Source organism: Camponotus vicinus, unplaced genomic scaffold (genome assembly GCF_025532165.1).
Source record: "Camponotus vicinus isolate PSW18456_S1 unplaced genomic scaffold, iyCamVici1.0 SCAF_8, whole genome shotgun sequence".
Taxonomy (NCBI): domain Eukaryota; kingdom Metazoa; phylum Arthropoda; class Insecta; order Hymenoptera; family Formicidae; genus Camponotus; species Camponotus vicinus.
This window is the reverse complement of record NW_028141980.1, coordinates 4,948,765-4,972,047: the sequence shown is the minus strand read 5'-3', so window position 1 is coordinate 4,972,047 and position 23,283 is coordinate 4,948,765. Positions and strand designations below refer to the sequence as shown.

General features: G+C 29.5%; 1 protein-coding gene across 1 annotated transcript; it reads right to left on the bottom strand.

The window, feature by feature from the left end:
* Positions 1–16,844: 16,844 nt before the first annotated feature.
* On the bottom strand, positions 16,845–19,389 carry LOC145976328 (uncharacterized). Its single transcript, XM_083107390.1, has 6 exons — positions 18,105–19,389; positions 17,937–18,062; positions 17,416–17,519; positions 17,169–17,310; positions 17,046–17,053; positions 16,845–16,967 (listed from the first exon to the last, which is right to left on the bottom strand). The coding sequence occupies exons 1-6, from the start codon at positions 19,387–19,389 to the stop codon at positions 16,845–16,847; spliced, it is 1,788 nt and encodes a 595-aa protein (XP_082963516.1).
* Positions 19,390–23,283: the final 3,894 nt, after the last annotated feature.

The following is a 23,283-nucleotide window of genomic DNA, read 5'->3' as shown; positions in this document are numbered from 1 at the left end:
TATAACAATTTTGTAATATGTAACGTTTGTTGTAAGATTAAAAAATGTATGCTATACAAATTTGTTTGATTTATTTTCGTTCTTTATATATTTCGACCTTTATATATTATTTACAATTAATGCTAATATGCTAACGAAAAAAAATAATTATTGTAAATTTACTTATTTATTTTATTAGTAGTAATATATTTCTCGTATAATATTAAACATTTCCTTATATTATATTTTTGACAGAAAGCATTCGAATTTTCTTTTAATATATGGAACAAAATGTTAAAAATTAAATGTCAATCATTAAAAAAAACTGTAATATTTATTTATTAATGTTATAAAATATTCCTAGGAACAAAAAAAATAAATTACACAAAAATAAAAGAAAAAAATAGTTACACACGGCGAGATTCGATCCAGGGATCTCGCGGTTACAAAAGAAGAACGCTACCAACCGAGCCACCGGGGCGCTTCGATAATGCTTCATCGCAACGTCTTAAGAAATGCTGGCAAATCTTCAACATTTTTTTTCAGACGAATGCTTGAGAAGCGCGTTCTCTCGCTTTAACAGAACTTGTTTCTAATTAGGTACTACACATAAAAAAATCCTCGTTTGAATCGGTGAGGGGCACGTCGTGCACTCCCCTTGTCAAACCGTTAATACATCTCAAATGGTTCCTTCCATTGTGCCATCTTTTAATGACGCAATGCCATATTTATATCCAAAAGACGACTTACAACATTTCCAGTCTTCTGTTACTCTACCTAAAGTCTTAATAAATTTAAAACGTCCAGTAAGTGCAAATGAAGAGATTCAAAGGTTAAAGATACAAAAATTGAATAATTACAGTAATAATAATAGTAGAAAAGAGGAATCAACCACAAAAGATACAATTACAAGTACAGATATAGATGGATTAATACAAGTTCTTTAAAAGTAATGGAAATCATTTTTATTTTATCATAAGAAATGTTAAAATTATAAACGTTTAGTTTTGTTTTGTGTTGAACAAATTAGATATAGATACTATGTGGTTATATGACTCGTACTTAAATTTTATTTTTTGTTAAATAGTTTTAAAACTGACTATTATAAAACTTAAAATGTAGATTAATACAATTAAGCGCTAACTCCTTGTGCGTCCGTCCTTGTTTGCAGCCTTCTACGATGGCTTTCTGTTGTCGTTCATCAAGATTTCGAGCACCATAAGTCTTTGCACCATAAGTCTTTGCCATTGTTTTTAATTATTATAACTAACCTTTTATAATTGTTTATAAAACAAAACACAAACGTTACCAAGATACAGTAACTGGAAGTTTATTATTTAATTTTATTTTATTTGACGATTTCAAATAAAATTTATTTTTCTTAAGTGGCTGTTTTCATTATTGAATAAAAAGTGTATTATTCAGTAACCTATATGCCTATTATTAAAACATATATGATTAGATAGAAATATATGCACTTTGAATTAAGTTATTCTCAAAAAACATAAAGGTGATATACTTTTGGCCGGTACTGTATCTTTCCTTATGCGCTTCCAAAATATTATGGAGAACACAACAAGCTGATATTATATTTGGCACGTAAGAATAATGAACATCGTTACGTTTGAGAAGTCTTCTCCATCTTGCTTTTAATCTTCCAAAAGCTACTTCTACGCATACACGCCCAGAATTTAGATATACATTAAAAGATTCTTCTATGGGTGTTAGTTGAGTATTCTTCGTGTATCCTTTTATGAGCCATTCAAGCAATGGATATGCAGGATCACCGATTATTAGGTATGGTATTGGCGTATTTAAACCCATTTTAGTTTGCTGTAATAAACGTTAAATAATTATTATATATAATGATAACAATATGTAATATGGAACCATAAATACTGCAGTACTATAATGTGATATAACTATACATGTATACATCTTCAAAAATGATAGAAAAAATAGTAATAGAAAAAAATGATGAAAGAAATTGTACATACATGAGGTATCAAAGAATCATAATTTTTATATAATTTTGAATTTTTAAAAACAGCAGCATCATGACAGGCTCCTGATGCTCCACAAAAAATATTACGAAATCTGAAAAATAATTTCTATTAATTTCGTATTGCACACTTATGCAAAGTAACAATTATATGAATATGAATAATTCTTGTATTTAATACATACTTATAAGTATTATCAACAACTGCTTGTAGTATCACTGAAGGCCATCCTTTGCGATTAATGTAATCTCTATATTCATCGCTAGGAGGTAAAATGGAAGTATGAGATCCGTCAATTGCTGCAATTAATTGTGGTATATTAGTCTTCTTTTCAAATGATGCAGCTATTTGTTGACACTCATCATTATCGGGCATAAATATCCATTGATGCATTAGTTTTGTATTAATTGCATCAACTACCCTATGTACATATTTCCAAACAGTGGATTTATGGATCCCAAAAACATTACCTACCACACGATATTCACAGCAACTCGATAAATAATATAGACATATAGCAACTTGTTTTTCTACTGACACCGGCTCCCTAAAGCCTAATTGATATACAGATGGTGCAAGTTCATTTTTTAATTGATCGCATAACCACAAAAATGTACATTTTCTCATTCGAAATGATTCCAACCAATCTTCCTCTTTAAAAGAATGATTAACAATTCGTTCCCACCAATCTTTAGTTCTTTTTTTCATCCATATGGTTCTTTCTTGTGATATTCTCAAAATCCGTCCAATATCGAGCAATTGATTAAGTGGAGTTTCATTTAACAAGTGCAGCAATATAATCTCTATTAAATGTCTTCGTCGTTTATTTAATATACGTAAAAGTTGTGTCATGGATTGCATCAACATATATTTTATGTTTGTCGAATATGTTGTAACACAAGTATTTATTATATTTATCTTTTCACTTTCACTTAATTTAAAATTTTTATTTTTATACATATTGGCTGCGTTCCGATATTCACTGCCAGTACTGAAAATCTATAGTATGCGTGACATAAAACTAGATTCTTAGTACTGGCAGTAAATATCGGAACGCAGCCATTGTATTCTTTTACGTCACTTTATATGTTTTGTTGAAATATAATTACATTTTCTGCACTCCAACTCAGCTAATTTTCATTGTTTTAAATTGGCAACAATGCTACAAATATGACTCATTTCACTAAGGTGTTAAAGAGGAATAGTGATAAAATAAATTCTTGCGTGTAAACGAAGATCACTTTTAGGGAGTTATAACTACGATTGTTACTAAACCAGATTAACGTTGCCGTGTAAACGTACTCATTTATACCGCGTATTCACGCCGAACATTATACATTAAGGTCTCCTCAAACCAACGCGATATACGGTAGCGGTAGCGGTAGTGCGGTACGTATGTATACAGCGGTAAATGTAAATACCCAAATTGACCGCGGTATACCGCGCGGGCGCTGCGGTACTGTAGCGATACATTTTTGTATCGGCACAGTTGACTGCCGTGTACCGCGCACAGAATTACAAAATGTCCGTGGAACAAATCATTGAAATTGTAAAATTGCATCCAATTTTATTTGATTTGAGCAATCTGGATTACAAAAATAACAGAAAAAAGGACAACGTATGGAAAGAAATAGAAGAAGCGTTAAAAGAAGACGGTAAGTAGATAATAATATGTTTTCATTGATTATTTTTTTATCAATAAGTAACCTCAAAATATATGAAAAAGTAAAAACAATGTATTTTTTTTAAATTTATTTTATTAATATTTTTAGTCGTACTACCTAAAGTTTTAATTATTGAAGAAATCGACAAATTCATCTCGAATTTGAAATGCTATTTGCACTGCTCTTTTTGGGTCATTTCTAATTATAGTAAATGCACCAATTTCGGGTTCAGGTGATTCAAGAAGTTCAAAAAGTTGATCATCACATTTTTTACTTCTTAAATAATTATGTAAGACACACGTTGCCATCACAATTTTTTGGACCGTTCCCACTTTTACTTCCAAAGGTCTGTAGTATAGACTTTTGGGCTAAAATGCCGAAAGCATTTTCCACTACACGTCGAGATCGGCACAATCTTTTGTTATAATTCTCTTTACGTTGGTCCTGTCTGGATTGCCTATAAGCGAAAGGTTTCATCAAGTAAGGCTTTAGGGGAAATGCTTCATTTCCAATTAAAACATGAGGCACTGGTTTATGTTGACCAGGCAAAGGATTTTCTTGTGGAACACTGAATGTTACAGATTCAAATTTTTTGCCCATTGTAGATTGTTCAAATATGCCCCCGTCACTATTTTTGCCATATCCACCTATATCTACACAAAGAAATTTGTAGTCAGGTCCAACAATTGCCGTGAGTACAACTGAGAATTTTTTAAAATAACAGAAATGTTGTGAACCTGTGTTGTTGGGACATTTAATAGTAACATGTTTCCCATCTATACTGCCTATGCAATTTGGAAATTGCCATGTTTCATAAAATTTTTGAGAAGATTCTTTCCAAATTTGTTCAGTAGGTTCAAGCATGTATATTAGTTGCATACGTAACCAAATTGCGTTGCAAACTTCTGCAACTATAGTGCTAACTGTGGTAAATCCCAATCTGAAGCTGTGAGCAATAGTAGTGTAGCTGTCTCCTGTAGCTAGAAACCTGTAATAACATGTTATGCTTATAATTCAATTTATTTCAGGTGACGGAATTAAAAAAAAGTGGAAGAATATCAGGGACTCATATGCAAAATATTTAAGAAGCACCAAAACAAAAACTGGCCATAGTGCAAAGCGTTATAAAAATTGGCAATGGGCAAAACAGATGGAAGCATTTAAACCATATCTATCTTTCGCAAACACTGTTAGTAATGTAAGCTGTAGTCACACAAGAAGCTAGCAACGATGATAGCAGTGAACACGATTCGGACACTGAAAGGCAAAATGAAACCGCCTTGGACAATGAACCAAATGAAGATGACATAGAAAATTCTCAGAACAACGCAGAGCATGCTACGTCATCTGCTGGAAAACAGGCCAATAAACCTAATCGCAAACGTAATACGGCAAGTTCCAGTGCTCCATCATCAGTAGATAAAGTGCTTGAATATTTCCAAAACAAGCGCGGTCGTTATGACTTCGATGCGACTGAACTAATATTGTTAGTGGAAATTCGAGTAAAGGCATTAAGAGCTTAGTAATAGAACAAATCATCATGAACAAATTATATATTAATCATCGATAACTACATCAGTTAATCTAGAAATTAATAAAGCTATAATGGTAAATACATGACACGTATATATAAAATAATAAATTAATTAAAAATAAAAATATGAAAATAAAAAATGATGATATCAAGTGCGGACGTTTCGGCTTGTTTTCAAGCCATCTTCAGCGCAATAATATTGTTAAATTTAAGTTAAATTAAAGGCGAACGATTCGCAATGTTATATGGAGCAGGTACTTAAAGATTAGTGAAATTTCCTCAATCTGTGTGAAACAATTGAAGGTGTTGTAGCCATTAGGTGATACATCACTAGTTGATGATGTAGGACGACTACAAATATAACGTATCGATGTTAGATCCATGATGTTGAAGTTCACTCAGGTTATGTAATGCATTCTCGTTAAAATCTAGTAGATAAGGAATTCATAGTAAAAATCAACTATTAGGAACTCTCGAATGTGAAATAATTGTGTCAAGATTATCAATGTATATGAAATTTAAATATGTTGAAATAATTTAATGTGTGTCACCTAAAGTACTAATTAAACTGTATAAAATAATTTCCGTTTGATGGAAATAATTTTGAATGTAATAATGTCACAATTAAATACCTTACATAGTCCTGAGTGAAAGTTGAAAATTATGTCGTTATGCTTAAAATTCAATCTGCGTATAATCTGTTGTCACAACAACGGTCGAACATTTAGTGACGAAGTATAGGGTGTTACAATATATTCATTTGTTTCTATGTATGACTTTCAAATTTTTGGTAGTTTATTTATCAAATCGTTATAAATAACCGGTAAGCATTCGGTGTCTGTCTGTAGGTTCAAGCTGTTTCTTTGTCTTTTGATGAAAAACATTTCAGAAATTAGTCTTTTGTTGTAACAAGTTTCTTTATCTAAAATTTTAACATCATTCCATTTGAAATCATGATTATAATTTAACCTATGTTCTGTGATAACTGAACGTCTACTGGTATTGCTATTTATATTTTTTCTGTGTTCATTAACTCTTGTAATTAATTTTCTACCAGTCTGTCCGACGTACGATGCATCACAATCTTCGCAATCAATCTTATATATTAAATTCGTATTAGATTGTTTAGGAATGGTGTCCTTATGTGCTTTAACAATCGAATCCAGTTTGTTGAGGCTGAAGTAAGATAGCCTTGTGTTCGCATCTCCCAGAATGTTACTTGTTAAACGCGGCAAATAAGGGACCGTAAAATACGAAACAGGCTCACTCTCACCATGCAAGTCAATGGTAGAATTGTTAACAATCTCTAAATTATTTTTGGTATTATTAGATTTATGGAATAAATAAGAGAGTCTCTGGTTAATTGTGTCAAATATAAACTTTAGAGGGTAGCCATTATTAATTAAGGTGTTAATGATTAAAATTATATTTTTCTGATGAAATTTCGGATGTGATAAAGTAAAGGCCCTATCTAATAGACAACACACAGTGCCTCTCTTTTGGCAATCAGGATGTATTGACAAAAAGTTTAAATATCTTCCAGAATATGTGGTACCAATCAAAAATCAGTTTTTTACCTTCATGTATGATGGCAACTTCTAGAAAACTAATGGTATTGTTGTTCTCTAATTCAATGGTGAACTGTAGTCTAGAATTTATAGAGTTGAAGGTGTTTAAAATATCGTCAACTCTCTTGGTTGGAACCGCCGTGATGATATCGTCCACGAATCTGAAGTAAAAGGGCAACCTGCAATCAATGGCACCAAGAGCTCTGGTCTCAATATCCTGCATGATGAGAGACAATGGGGAACCCATAGGAGTACCATGTAATTAAAGATATATTCTACCATTAAAAATAAAATAAGTGGATCTCATAACTAATTTCACCGCCGTTAAGAATTCTGACTTAGGAAGATCTGTTTTACCTGCAATGTAGTTCCATCTATTAGACACACAATCGATAGCGAGTTCGATAGGAATATTTGTGAACAATGACACAACATCAAGAGAAATAAGCCTATATCCATTTTCTAAATAAGTATTCTGCAATTTGTCTACCAATGTAAAGCTGTCTTTAATATAACTGTGAGCAAGTGGGAAACTGTTTAACATAATTTTATGTAAATAAGCAGCCAAACCGTACAAAGGCGTATTTACTGAGGAAACGATAATTCTAAAAGGGCAATTAGGTTTATGTACTTTCGGTAAACCATAAGCTCTTGGTAAGGAACTTCACTATATGATAATGATCGATGAGTGGACTGTGTAATGTACCCATTGTTTTTCCATCTCTTGAGTAAGTCTTTTAGATTGGAGATTAGTTTATTTATGAGATTTTTGTTTATTAATACATAAGTCTCCTCATCACATAGAAGTTCCTCTACTTTTTGAATGTATATGTCCCTATCAAGCGCCACTGTGATATTACCTTTGTCTGCTGTGTAATAATTAAATTTTGATTCATCTTGAGAAAACTTTTTGTGAGGTCATTAAGCCGAAGTAAATTTCTGTAAGTATTAAAATGTGGATATCGATAAGTTCGTAAAGACAAAGAAACAGCTTGAACCTACAGACAGACACCGAATGCTTACCGGTTATTTATAACGATTTGATAAATAAACTACCAAAAATTTGAAAGTCATACATAGAAACAAATGAATATATTGTAACACCCTATACTTCGTCACTAAATGTTCGACCGTTGTTGTGACAACAGATTATACGCAGATTGAATTTTAAGCATAACGACATAATTTTCAACTTTCACTCAGGACTATGTAAGGTATTTAATTGTGACATTATTACATTCAAAATTATTTCCATCAAACGGAAATTATTTTATACAGTTTAATTAGTACTTTAGGTGACACACATTAAATTATTTCAACATATTTAAATTTCATATACATTGATAATCTTGACACAATTATTTCACATTCGAGAGTTCCTAATAGTTGATTTTTACTATGAATTCCTTATCTACTAGATTTTAACGAGAATGCATTACATAACCTGAGTGAACTTCAACATCATGGATCTAACATCGATACGTTATATTTGTAGTCGTCCTACATCATCAACTAGTGATGTATCACCTAATGGCTACAACACCTTCAATTGTTTCACACAGATTGAGGAAATTTCACTAATCTTTAAGTACCTGCTCCATATAACATTGCGAATCGTTCGCCTTTAATTTAACTTAAATTTAACAATATTATTGCGCTGAAGATGGCTTGAAAACAAGCCGAAACGTCCGCACTTGATATCATCATTTTTTATTTTCATATTTTTATTTTTAATTAATTTATTATTTTATATATACGTGTCATGTATTTACCATTATAGCTTTATTAATTTCTAGATTAACTGATGTAGTTATCGATGATTAATATATAATTTGTTCATGATGATTTGTTCTATTACTAAGCTCTTAATGCCTTTACTCAAATTTCCATTTATTTTTTTTATAGTGAGCTGATTAATTACAATTATAATATTGTTAGGTTACGCAAAAACAATAAAAACATTTTCGTTGGAAAAACAAGCGAAAACTAAATTGCAAATTGCCGAAATTATAATGCGGCAAGAAATTGAGCATCAACGAGAACAACAGCAAAGGTCTGCATTTCAATTCCTGGAACACAAAATACATGGCAATTTCCTAACGAATGTTCAACTTCTCGGTCATTTTGTGAAACTCCGCTATTTTCTCCTACAACCTCCGAAGACTCGACACAACATTCTTTGCCGTCAAATTTTAACAATTACACCGACTTGTAATTTTTGTCATTAAAATGTATTTACTATGCAAACAAATAATCTTTAAATTATTACCTTAAGGGAATCCTGTACTCGACTGTATTACCGACAAAATTACCATTTTCGTATTTCTAGTCTTTCGTCGCACTAATTTGACAGAATTGAAAATATTTATCCACGATTGCAATACATACATCAATAATCCTAGCAAACTTCGATTTCATATGAAAAACAAGAAATAATTATGAAATTACAGTTTTCCTTATCGATTCTTATCTCAATATGGCGTCTCGAATTATAGACGAACTGTCAACTCATCATAATATGTACTTCATATAAAAGCTATATAGTTTGTATGAACATAAAAACAAGTTTGCTTGGGTCGAATTATACGAAAAAGCATTGTTGAACCTTCGAAATCGAAATTAGAAGTTTAATATAAAAGTATAGTTTGTAGAGCGATTCGTGTGTATGTATGCGTGAGTGTAGGTAAAGTAGTGTGAAAAATAACAACAAATTAATTCCAAAATTTAAAGATAGAGGATGTTGTAAATTTTCTTAAAATGATCTTATTAGCACAGGAGGTAGCTGTAGGTTTGTTCGTGTTGCATGCACTTTTTAAACTTTTGTACTAAGTGTACACTAACTCGTTTTTGTTGACGGACATGATGTAATAATCGCTGTTCGTTTTACCAGTGCAGTTGCACTTCTAGCAACACTTTTTGTACTTGGTCTTGAGGAAGAGTAAAACGTGCAAAGATGGCCGAAAAGTGGGAGGAGTAGGTCAGAGAGGTAAATATAAAATAATACATAACCTCTTAAATAATTTTATATCTCAAATTGAGATTTTAATATATACATATGTTTTAGCTTTTGTTGTTATATGGAATAAAACAATTAAATATACAAGATGTTAACAATTTTACGTGGGTTTTTTATACTAAATTCAGTGGGAAATATTAATATTGATGTAGATGGATATGCGCTATGCACGATTGAAGGTATAAAATATAAGTATATAGTTTTAAAAAATATTTTTACTTCTTTTAAATTTTATTTTTGAAATTTTTATATTAGAAGCTTGCTCTATAATAATATAAAATAATATAATATTCAAATTATATCTTCTAATATCTTCTTTTTTATTCAGATGGAAGACAATTCAAAATTCGAAAAGATGAAATTAATTTCGCTTGTGATACTATAAACTTCATTGTTGAAGACACTCAAGTCCGAATAAACCTTCTTAAATCAAAAACTAAGAGATATGAGAACAGATCTCAAAATCTAAACGATTTAAATAATCAAAATGATCAAAGTGATCAAAATTATTATAATGAAAATGATCAAAGTGATCAAAATTATAATCAAAATGATCAAAGTGATCAAAATTATTATAATCAAAATGATCAAAATTATTATAATCAAAATGATCAAAGTAATCAAAATTACAATCAAAATGATCAAAGTGATCAAAATTATAATCAAAATGATCAAAGTGATCAAAGATATAATCAAAATGATCTAAGTGATCAAAATGATCAAAATAATCAAAATGTTTACAATGAAACTACACAGTTGTTTTGGAACGATGCAGCAACAAAATTGTTGTTGGATATATATAAATCCAAGAAAAATCTTGTAAATACAAGAAAAATAAAAACATAAAATTTTATGGAAACAAATTGCGGAAATTATGGGGCAAAATGGTTACTCTGTAACCCCGTTACAAATTGAAAATAAAATTAAATCACTAGAATGTTCATTTAAAAATATGATCAGTAATAATAAAAAGACAGGCAGAGCAAGAATAACTTGTAAATATGAAGCGTAAGTATTTGTAAATACATATTTTTTATATGATACATATTATACATATATATGATTGGACTTAATATTACAAATAATATAATTCTCTTTAATTACAGCGAGTTAACAGATTTATTAGAAGAAAAACACAACATACAACCATTAGCTTTATCGGGAAGGAATGGCTTCGTACTTAGAGAACAACTGAATTCTAATAAAGAAAATAATGCTATGTAAGTATAATATAGAATATGTACAAATGGTGCATATCAAATTTGCTTATGTCATTAATTTATTTTATAGAGTTAACAACATAGTTGACGTCTCCGAAGAATTTAATAATGTAAATTCATCAAACAGTAGAGCTCCTATCGAAAATGTACAAAACTTGAGAAAAGATGAACTACAAAATACACATAAGATACGACGAAATACAACGACTGCATATCTAAGTAAATGTCAAGCTGCTCTGGATACGTATATTTCTGAAAAGAATGTTGAAAAAGAACGCAACGAAAACATGCAAGTACAGATACTGGAAGAATTTAGAAATATTAGGAAAGCTCAAGAAGATTTTATTAACTGCTCAAAGAAACAGTGGGACATGATAAATTCTAAAAGAGATGAAAAAAATAAAATTCTTCAGGAAATTGCAAAAAATTTGCAAGACATAGCTACATTTTCTCACAATCAGTACAACCCAGGTAGCAAGGTGACGTCTATATGACGTCATTAGTTAGTCATTTTAGATAATTGACGTCATATTACCTATGTAAGACGTAATAATGACGTTATTTTTTTAACCAATTAATGACGTCCTGTGTTTATCCAACCTACGACGTACTTGCAACGTCATATTTTTTCCAATTATTAACGTGAAACAGATACTCCAATCGACGACGTACTAGTAACATCATTATAGCAACTAATTCATGACGTCCTGTACCCAGATAGCCAAGCTTGATATGACATATTCAGCAAACAAATGCATTGCATGTATTATTATATATGTATTATATATACAGGGTGATTCTAAATAACTTTATGCTTTTGCAAAAACATAATCTTGACCGAATTCTAAGACGATTTTTCCTTTGGCAAAATTTCGTCCCAAGCTTAGTTTTTGAATTATTAAAGGAAGTAGTTAACGTATGACGGGTCGAATACAAGAGGCAGGCAAGGGTGACGCGATTCACCGTCAGACGCGGGTGCTTACGCGGGGCGCCTGCTGCGATCAGCTGGTCGCTATACACATACAGACACACATGCGAACACATACATTCTCTCTCTGTCTGTCTGTCTGTCTGTCTGTCTGTCTGTCTCTCTCTCTCTCTCTCTCTCTCTCTCTCTCTCTCTCTCTCTCTCTCTCTCTCATTCGCTCACTCACCTGTAATTTTTTTTTTTTTTTTTTTTTTACGAGAGAGGGGAAAATGCATTTTATGCATACCCACCGATCGATCCGAGTGAGTTATGTGGGACTCGAGTACCAAGTCGAATTACCAACTCGGTACTCCCTACCCACTAAAAACCCCTCTCTTTTCACGAATTTCCTTTGACACACTGTCTCTCTGACTTCCCGAGATCTGTTTTCACATAACGTCAAAAAATAGTTATTATTACCTTGTTCGATGACTTTTGATGTATTGCTGTAATTACTTGAAGGAGAAATGAATTTTCCGATAGATCGTACGTTCTCAAATTTAACGTAGATATCACGTTGCAAAAGACAAGAAATCCACACTAAATTATTAACTGACAGTTTTTCTCCTTTCATGAACTGTATTCTTTTATAAACTTTAACGTAATCACATTTATTTACTCACTCGATGAGACGAGAAATTTACTAATGACTCTCACTAATCACTATTAATCACTGTCGAATAATAACTGTTGGCGATTAAAAATCACTCGATGAAAGAAACACGCGCGGACACGTTACTACACGACGCGACAACGCGACAATGCGACGATAATTACTCGGCGACTGCAAGCAGTTTTTTGTCATGGTAGGTTGCGGTAGGTTAAGGTACTACTGGCGCAATCGAACGCGATCATGTGTTCGATTGAAGAATGCGGTAAACATAATAAACATTTAACATATTAATATTATTATTATCATGAATGTGTGTGATATCCATACATCGTATGATATCTATTTAAAAATTAATTAGATTAAATAAGTGTTTTTAAAATATTTATTACTTTTACTATTATCATACAAAATATTAATATTAAATATTTATTTAAGATAATAGTAAAAGTAATAAATATTTTAAAAACACTTATTTAATCTAATTAATTTTTAAATAGATATCATACGATGTATGGATATCACACACATTCATGATAATAATAATATTAATATGTTAAATGTTTATTATGTTTACCGCATTCTTCAATCGAACACATGATCGCGTTCGATTGCGCCAGTAGTACCTTAACCTACCGCAACCTACCATGACAAAAAGCTGCTTGCAGTCGCCGAGTAATTATCGTCGCATTGTCGCGTCGTCGCGTCGTGTAGTAACGTGTCCGCGCGTGTTTCTTTCATCGAGTGATTTTTAATCGCCAACAGTTATTATTCGACAGTGATTAATAGTGATTAGTGAGAGTCATTAGTAAATTTCTCATCTCATCGAGTGAATAAATAAATGTGATTACGTTAAAGTTTATAAAAGAATACAGTTCATGAAAGGAGAAAAACTGTCAGTTAATAATTTAGTGTGGATTTCTTGTCTTTTGCAACGTGATATCTACGTTAAATTTGAGAACGTACGATCTATCGGAAAATTCATTTCTCCTTCAAGCAATTACAGCAATACATCAAAAGTCATCGAACAAGGTAATAATAACTATTTTTTGACGTTATGTGAAAACAGATCTCGGGAAGTCAGAGGGACAGTGTGTCAAAGGAAATTCGTGAAAAGAGAGAGGTTTTTAGTGGGTAGGGAGTACCGAGTTGGTAATTCAACTTGGTACTCGAGTCCCACATAACTCACTGGATCGACCGGTGGGTATGCATAAAATGCATTTTCCCCTCTCGTAAAAAAAAAAAAAAAAAAAAATTACAGGTGAGTGAGCGAATGAGAGAGAGAGAGAGAGAGAGAGAGAGAGAGAGAGAGAGAGAGAGAGAGAGAGAGAGAGAGAGAGACAGACAGACAGACAGACAGACAGACAGACAGAGAGAGAATGTATGTGTTCGCATGTGTGTCCGTATGTGTATAGCGACCAGCTGATCGCAGCAGGCGCCCCGCGTAAACACCCGCGTCTGACGGTGAATCGCGCCACCCTTGCCTGCCTCTTGTATTCGACCCGTCATACGTTAACTACTTCCTTTAATAATTCAAAAACTAAGCTTCGGATGAAATTTTGCCAAAGGAAAAATCGTCTTAGAATTCGGTCAAGATTATGTTTTTGCAAAAGCATAAAGTTATTTAGAATCACCCTGTATATATACAGGGTGAGCCATTTTAACTAACGCACGCAATTATTTCGGAAACAAAGCATTTTAGAGAAAAATGTTTCAGACAAAAGTTTTATGGTTTCGAGGGGGCCATAAGATGGTATCATTGGTTTGACCTTGAAGAGTCATTTGAAGGTCACATAAAGGTCACCTTCAATTTCTTAAAAAGAACCTACTATTTTTCATTGCACATTCTTGTAGCTTATCTCGAGAGCTTTCCAAAACACTATAATTAAGTACCTTTTCGTTAAGTACTTTTTGAGTTATGAGGCTTGAAATAATTTCTTAATTTTACATAAACCGTAAAATATCTTGTAAAATATTTATTTTTCGATTATCTTACCTTAATACTTTTACGTACAAAATAATGAGAGGAATCAACTGGTGTAAAGAAAACACATAGTTGTTTTGAAGAAAAAATATATAATTTGCAATTAACAATTCCATATTTTTTCTTAAAAACAACTATGTGTTTTCTTTACACCAGTTGATTCCTCTCATTATTTTGTACATAAAAGTATTAAGGTAAGATGATAGAAAAATGAATATTTTACAAGATATTTTACGGTTTATGTAAAATTAAGAAATTATTTCAAGCCTCATAACTCAAAAAGTACTTAACGAAAAGGTACTTAATTATAGTGTTTTGGAAAGCTCTCGAGATAAGCTACAAGAATGTGCAATGAAAAATAGTAGGTTCTATTTAAGAAATTGAAGGTGACCTTTATGTGACCTTCAAATGACTATCCAAAGTCAAATTTTTGCCACCATCTTCTGTCCCACTCGAAGTCAAGCAACTTTTATTTGAAACATTTTGTTGTACATTCAAAAATAAAAAAGTTATTGGGGTGGGTATCTTAAAATGGCTCACCCTATATAATTATAATTATATAGTACACATACACACACACACATATATATAAAATTAATTTATATATTTTTTTATAGGATCAGAATAAGAGGAATCCAACTTCCACATAATGTCATAGTTATTGTTACTTTACCTTATCTTCTCAACAAAAAATTGATAAAAATATTTTTTTTGTGATATTGTACTTGTGATTTTTTTATGTAATATTACTTTACATAATTCAAACTTTAATAATATAGATTTATTATATTTCTTATATTAGTATGAAATTAGTATAGAATTAGTATAAAATTTATATATTATTATAAAAAATAGTGTTTGTCGTAGCTAAAAACAGCGTGTGGTAATTAAATTTAAAATACGGTTATTATTTTCATTACTTATAACATCCATTTGACGAAACTTTTTTATGTATATTTAAAAATGAGTTTTTTTCTATTTAATAATTTTTTTTAATCTATAATATTATATAATCTATAATTTATAAAATAAAAATATTAAATATTTTTGTATTAATAAAAATATTTTAAATTATTTCCGTTACACACTGCATTTTATTAGTAAATAAAATGTAAAATTTTCCAATATTAAAATTTATATTTGTAAAAAATTTTTATATATTCCCTGAACAAATTATTATTATTATTATTACTTTAACAAAATTGTTTTTTTCACATTTAATAAACAAAAAATTAAATATAAATTTCTTTATATACATAATTTTTAACAAATTTGTTATTTCGTTGACTACCAAGATAAACTTTCAATGCTTGCCAAGAACGAACTCGCGAAAAAGCAACATAAAGTTGTCCATGATTAAAAACATCTTTGCGAAGATCTAATCCAATTCTATCAAACGTCTGTCCTTGTGATTTATTAATCGTCATGGCAAAAGCTAATTTTATTGGAAATTGTCTCCTAGAAAAAGTAAATGGAAATACATTTTCGCAATATAACGTTATACGATTCAAAAAAACAATGTCTCCTATTTTGTCACCTGTTAAAATCTTACATTTTAATAAATGATCTTTAAGCTCTATAATCATTAATCTAGTGCCATTACAAAGACCTTCATTGATACTTAAATTTCTAATTAACATAATAATACAATTTGGTCTTAAACGCAATTCATGAGGAGGAAGAGACGATGGAGATAAACTATTTAAATATTCTGGTAACAATGCTTCACTCATGTCACCATTGTCATTATTCACGACAGTATCTACACTTGTATAAATTCGTTCTTCATTTATATTTAATAATTCCACAACTTTCTTATTAATTTCATCTACATCAATATTTCTTGCAGAAAGTATGGCACATTTAGACATTTTAATAAATTCTTTTTTTCTTATTAAATCACCATATATATCTTCCACAATATCAGCGTTAATAGATGCTATACAACATTCAGGAATTTGTATATTTTCATTAAGATCATTTAATGTACCATCTCCAACATTCAATAAAAACTTTACAAATTCAATTTCTTCTGGAAGAACTCTCATATTTTGTATTAAAAAGAATTTTACGAAATGTTTCCAAAGAGAACTAAATTTAATAGAAAGATTTACAATTTCACTTCGAGTAGCATGTACTTTAATAGGCAAAAGTTGTCTAAAATCACCACCTAATAAAACAATTTTTCCACCGAAAGGAATATCATTATTCATAATATCACGCAACGTTCGGTCCATTATTTCTAAAGCATATCGTGGTGCCATTGGTGCTTCATCCCAAATAAAAATATCAATTTCTTTTAAATATTGAGCTTCTTTTGATTGGATTTTAATAGTTGATGATGAATCAGCAAATAATGGAACTGGTAATCCAAATATCTTATGGACTGTTTTTCCAAAAGGTAATAATGTAGCTGCAATACCTGTAAATGCCATTGTACATACACGTTTATTTTTAATTCTAGCTAAATAATAGATAGTTGTGTATATATATGTTTTACCTGATCCACTTGGACCATCAATATAAAAACAATTATTAGAGATAATATTATTTTCTAATTCATTTAATATAAGATCGACGATCTCTTTCTGCTTATTATTTAATTGTTTATATTGTTTGGTACCTATTTCCATAGCTTTTTCAAATGCCATGCAATCCTCTTCTTCTTTATTTTCTGTTAATTGTTCCATTTGTGGAAAATCAACAAAACTTTTACCTTCACCACGAAGCATACTATTAATTTGTACATATGCTTTTTTTTGTCCCTGTAACGTACCAAAATATCGAATATAATCCTCAGACATTGCTATTTTAAAGTTTTCCCACAACTCTTCAGGATGTAATGGTTGACAATGTAATAATATACGTACAAATAATCTACGAAGTTGTCGTGGCATCATCCATCCAACAGCTTCATTCATAACTCTTTTCCATTCATCATCATCTTCAATCAAACTTAAAGCTAAATATGCTGCTGAAAATGATTGACAAACTTCTCCATTTACAGTTCTTAAATCGTTAAAACTTGTGGCCCCTTTTACTGTGAGTAACAATAATCGTAAATGAAATAATTCTATTTGTGTTGGACTAACGGAATACATTCGTCCTATACAATTATAATGACTTTTACGTTTGACCCAACGTGATACATTTTTACCATTAACTTTCTCTTTTTTAAATGTATAATAACTTGGAATTTCTATATACAAATACTGTTTTGCTTCTTCATCGCGTAAGTTTAATGAAAAATAATCTATTAACATAGTAACTTGATCTAAAGCAGAAGTCATTGCATTGTCAATGTTTTCATTTTCAATTATAATATTTTGCTCATTAGGAAGATGAACTGGTAAACGTATTATAGCGTGACTTTTATCTTGTAGTTTTTTACCAAGAATACGCCAGCTAGCTTCAACAGATCCAACATAACGAGCTTCGATATAATTATGTATCTCATCATGATCAATAACAACACTTTCTGTTATTGGTTCAATAGTTATAGCAGCAACATCATGTCCTTTATAAATATATTTATATAGATATTTAACTGATTTAATACTTGAAACTACTTCAACATTTATATGACTATTAAATATAATTGATAAAGTAGGACAATATGGAACAGCATAACGATTATCAACTACATATCCACCAGGACGTTCAAAATTTCTTCCATTATTTCGTCGACGATAATAAGGATAAGCATCTTCATCCATTCTAGTTTCTTCGAGAAAAGGTTTCGGATAATGTTTCGAACAACGTCCATCTACTAAACACCAATCGCTACAAGGTCCATGAATCATATGTCTCATAACTATATCATGTAAGATTTGATTTTCACATGGATCAGGAATTTCAGCAGAAATAAATTTATCAACGATCTGCGGAGTTATTTTAAAATTATATTTTAATGTAATCAGTATATGAACATGTGGCAACCCACGTTTTTGAAATTCAATAACGTACACAAACGCTGCTACTTCACCAAAAAACTTTTGCTTAACAATCAAATCAATTAAGTAATCCTTTTTAATGTTAAAAACACGAGCACATATGTCAGGTCTATCACAAGCTTGTTGACCGGGTAAAAGATTTTCCTCAATTTCACGCCATTTTGGATTGCAAGTCATGGTAATGAAAAGATCTGGTTTACCAAATTTACTAACAATTGCCATTGCAGCTTGATAATTTTGTAACATATTACATGGCGATCCAATAAATGTGTAAGGAAGTATGAGCATTTTTCCAATACGCCCATTTAAGTTATTCGCTGTAGTTTGTAAATAATCTCTTAAACCTTGATATGTTTCACTACGTAATTCTTTTTGATGATTTTTACAATAATCAATTCTATCTTTTTCAATTTTTACATAACTGTCTACAAGCCACTGCTGAAATAAACGACGTCCTAATAAAAAACCATTAAATTCATCACGAATAGCTATACGGTATTTAATATATTGTCCTCTAGTTATTCGTCTATTACTATTTAATTTTTTTAAATCACGATGCCATCCTTGAGTGCCGTGTGGATAAAATAAAGGATATACCCATGGTTCAACATTGGGATCCATAATACTAACTTTTTGTAAACTTTTAATATTTTTATTACATATAGTAACATATGAGTCTGGAATTTCTCCATCAGCAGTTGTATAAAAAACAGCAGCAACTTCATTAGTTCTTTGAGCATTGTATCGACGTCGATCCATATTTGGTCTTAAAGTAAACGATAATTGTAATTCCGGTAATAATTCACCAGATTCCATTTCTAAACGTCGTTGCTTTTCTAATTCTTCAGCCATCATTTGATAAGACTGAGCAAATACATTAAATTCCCGCATTATTTGTTCAAGGTTTTGTACAATTTCAAAATCTATGTATGAATTTTGATTAAGACGATGATTTATTGCTTCATTTGAATCTACGATAAAAAGTTGGCCATAAGTAGGACTTTCGTTTTGTGCAGCATATAATGCTTTATTAATTTGATAATAAATCTGTCCTTGTATTTTAAAACAATATGGACCAGGTCGTCTACCTTGAAAGTTAATTAAATTAGCGTTAAATGAGGCAAATGAAAATGAACTGTTATAACTACGAATATTTTGAAAAAAATTATTAGATTTTATGTGACTACCATCAAATAAACTACGAATGAATTGAGGAAATTCAGGCAATGGTTGCACAGATACTGCACCATGATTACAACAATCATGAAATGAATATCCTCTATTAGAAACTTTTTCAGCTGCAAAGTGTTTTGCATTACAATGAATACAATACACATCCATAGGACCAATATAATATTCAATTACATCAGTAAGTGATAGTGTACTAATATTATTTAAACGAGGTTGTTTTTTCTGCCGTGATCGATAACGAGTTTGATATTCTACAGATGATTGTAATGTTGATCTAACACTTAAAGAATTTTCTTCAATTTCCCAATCTAATTCTATTACACGATTATCATTTGATGTACCAGCAATACAAATAGTTTGTTGATTTGACTTTTTTGAAGAATTTTCAACTAATTTGTTATTTTCACGACGGCGTCGTTGATTCTCCCTTCTTTTTTCTCGATGTCGTTGTAAAAATTCTTTTCTTTCTTCTAAAGTACGTACAATTTTACGTCTTGTCATTTCATAAGAATTTTCTATATTAATATACTATATATGAGATTTTAAATATATACACGTAATGTTATTAATAAATATTAATAAAGAGAAAATAATTTATACAAAAAATTTTTTACTATTGAAATATCTTTTACTATTTAAATAATCTACATACTATTATTATATTAATAATATATTATTATTATTATTTATATATTATTATTTAAATATTATTATTACTTATAAATTATTATTATTATTAGATTAAATTCAATTTAAAATAAAAATTAATATTCTCTTTAGGAGTGGAATCTGACGAATTATTATCGGAGTTACAATTATCATTTACTTTAAGACCAAATATGGATGTCGATACAACGCTCAAAGAATTAATAAAGTTGCTGCTGTTTTTCTCACTTTAAATAAATTAGCTTACATAAATAAGTTAATTATTATGGTTATTATAGTTATTGTTAAAATTATTATTTTGTTATCATCATTATCATCATCTTCATTATCATTTTTATCGTTATCATTGTTGTTATCGTCAATATTATAATAGTTTATATCATCAGTATCATCATTTATATATCATTCATATCATCGATTATCATCAATATCATAATTATTATTAATAATAATACTATTATTATTATTAATAATCAATACTTCTGAATAATATTATTTATTTATTAATTACACATACATAAAAAAATAAAATAAATTACAATATATAATAATTAATAATACTACTGTAATAAAATTAAATATTAATTAAATTTTTATAAATACAATATAATGAAATATATTATAATACAATAAAATTAAAATATAATTAAATATAAAATACTAATTGTAATTAAATTAAAATAACAATATAAAAAGTTTTCTCAAATAATTTTCTTTCTTCACTCTTCCTTCTTCTTTTCCTCTTTTTCTACTATTTATTTTGTCACTTTTTATAACTTTTTCGCCTTTCCTGAAACAAAAGAAATAAATATTAATAATTTACATTTATTTTAAAAAATAATATATAAGAAATTATACAAATAATACATACATACATACATACATATGTATAATTTATGTATACATATCTATATGTATACAGGGTGAGTTTTTTATCTTGAGACATCGAAATATCTCGTAAAGTTTGAAAGATACGAAAAAATGTTTCAAACAAAAGTTGTATGGTTTCAAGGGGGACATAAGATGGTGTCATTAGTTTGACCTTGAAGAGTCACCTGAAGGTCACGTGAAAATCACCACCAACTTCTTAAATGGGATACCCTATATACTTTTACATATTCTTGTAGGTCATCTCGAGAGCTTTCCAAAACAGTATAATTAAGTTAGTTTTCATTAAGTACTTTCCGAGTTATGAGACTTGAAATCATTTCTTAATTTTACATAAACCGTAAAATATCTTGTAAATTATTCATTTTTTGATTATCTTACCTTAATACTTTTATGTACAAAATAATGAGAGGAATCAATTGGTGTAAAGAAAACACATAATTGTTTCGAAAAAAAAAAAATTAATTTGCAATTAATTACATTTTTTTTTTTCGAAACAACTATGTGTTTTCTTTACACCAATTAATTCCTCTCATTATTTTGTACATAAAACTATTAAGGTAAGGTAATCGAAAAATGAATATTTTACAAGATATTTTGCGATTTATATAAAATTAAGAAATGATTTTAAGCCTCATAACTCGGAAAGTACTTAATGTGAAAACTTAATATATATATATTATAACTTAATATATATATATATATATATATATATATATATATATATTATAGTGTTTTGGAAAGCTCTCGAGATGAGCTATAAGAATATGTAAAAACATATAGGATGTCTTATTTAAAAAGTTGGAAGTGATCTTCACGTAACTTTCAGGTGAGTCTTTAAGGTCAAACTAATGACACTATCTTATGTCGCCCTTGAAACCATATAACTTTTGTCTGAAACATTTTTTCGTATCTTTTAGACTTTATGAGATATTTCGATGTCTCAAGATAAAAAACTCACCCTGTATATAAATTATATTATATATATGTATATATATTTAAATTGTATTATATTAATATATAATTTTATATAAATAATTTTATAGACCTTATTGTTAATACTATATTATATATATTTAAATTGTATTATATTAATATATAATTTTATATAAATAATTTTATAGACCTTATTGTTAATATTATATTAATAAGATCTTAATCATAAATCTTTTCTTGTAACGTAAACTTATGAAAAGTTAACGAATTCAATATTTGTGAAATAAAATTTTTCACTATTCACGAGTTCATGCTAGAGAAAAAGATTTATGATTGAACTCCAAGTAGCGAAAAGATCATACCACTTGTATCATATTTATATTTACAATTATATTTATAATGTATATAGAATATAAACTATATTGTAGTGTATTTAATTATGTATATACAGGGTGTCCTAGACCACCCGTACACCCCTTTTCTTTCAAAAACTAAGCATTTTAGAGAAAAATGTTTCAGACAAAAGTTGTTTGGTTTCGAAAGGGCCATAAGATGGTACCATTGGTTTGACCTTGAAGAGTCATTTGAAGGTCACGTGAAGGTCACTTCAATTTTTTTAAATGGAATACCCTATATATTTTTGCACATTCTTATAGCTCATCTCGAGAGCTTTCCAAAACACTATAATTAAGTTAGTTTTCATTAAGTACTTTCCGAGTTATGAGGCTTGAAATAATTTCTTAATTTTCCGTAATTCATAAAATAGCTTGTAAAATATTCATTTTTCGATTATCTTACCTTAATACTTTTATGTGCAAAATAATGAGAGGAATCAATTGGTGTAAAGAAAACACATAATTGTTTCGAAGAAAAAATATGTAATTGTTAATTACAAATTACATATTTTTTCTTCGAAACAATTATGTGTTTTCTTTACACCAATTGATTCCTCTCATTATTTTGTACATAAAAGTATTAAGGTAAGATAATCGAAAAATGAATATTTTACAAGATATTTTATGATTTATGTAAAATTAGGAAATTACTTTAAGCCTCATAACTCGGAAAGTACTTAATGAAAAAATGTTTAATTAAAGTGTTTTG

Bases quoted from the DNA above. Each gene is read 5' to 3' on its own strand.
- LOC145976328 (XM_083107390.1), bottom strand. From the start codon at position 19,389: ATGCGGGAATTTAATGTATTTGCTCAGTCTTATCAAATGATGGCTGAA. The intron at 17,520-17,936 runs GTAAAAAACTAC...AATCATTTTCAG, and splicing joins AGCTAGCTGGCGTATTCTTG to CAGCATATTTAGCTTTAAGT. The intron at 17,311-17,415 runs GTACGTATATTA...GGTACGTTACAG, and splicing joins GACAACTTCGTAGATTATTT to GGACAAAAAAAAGCATATGT.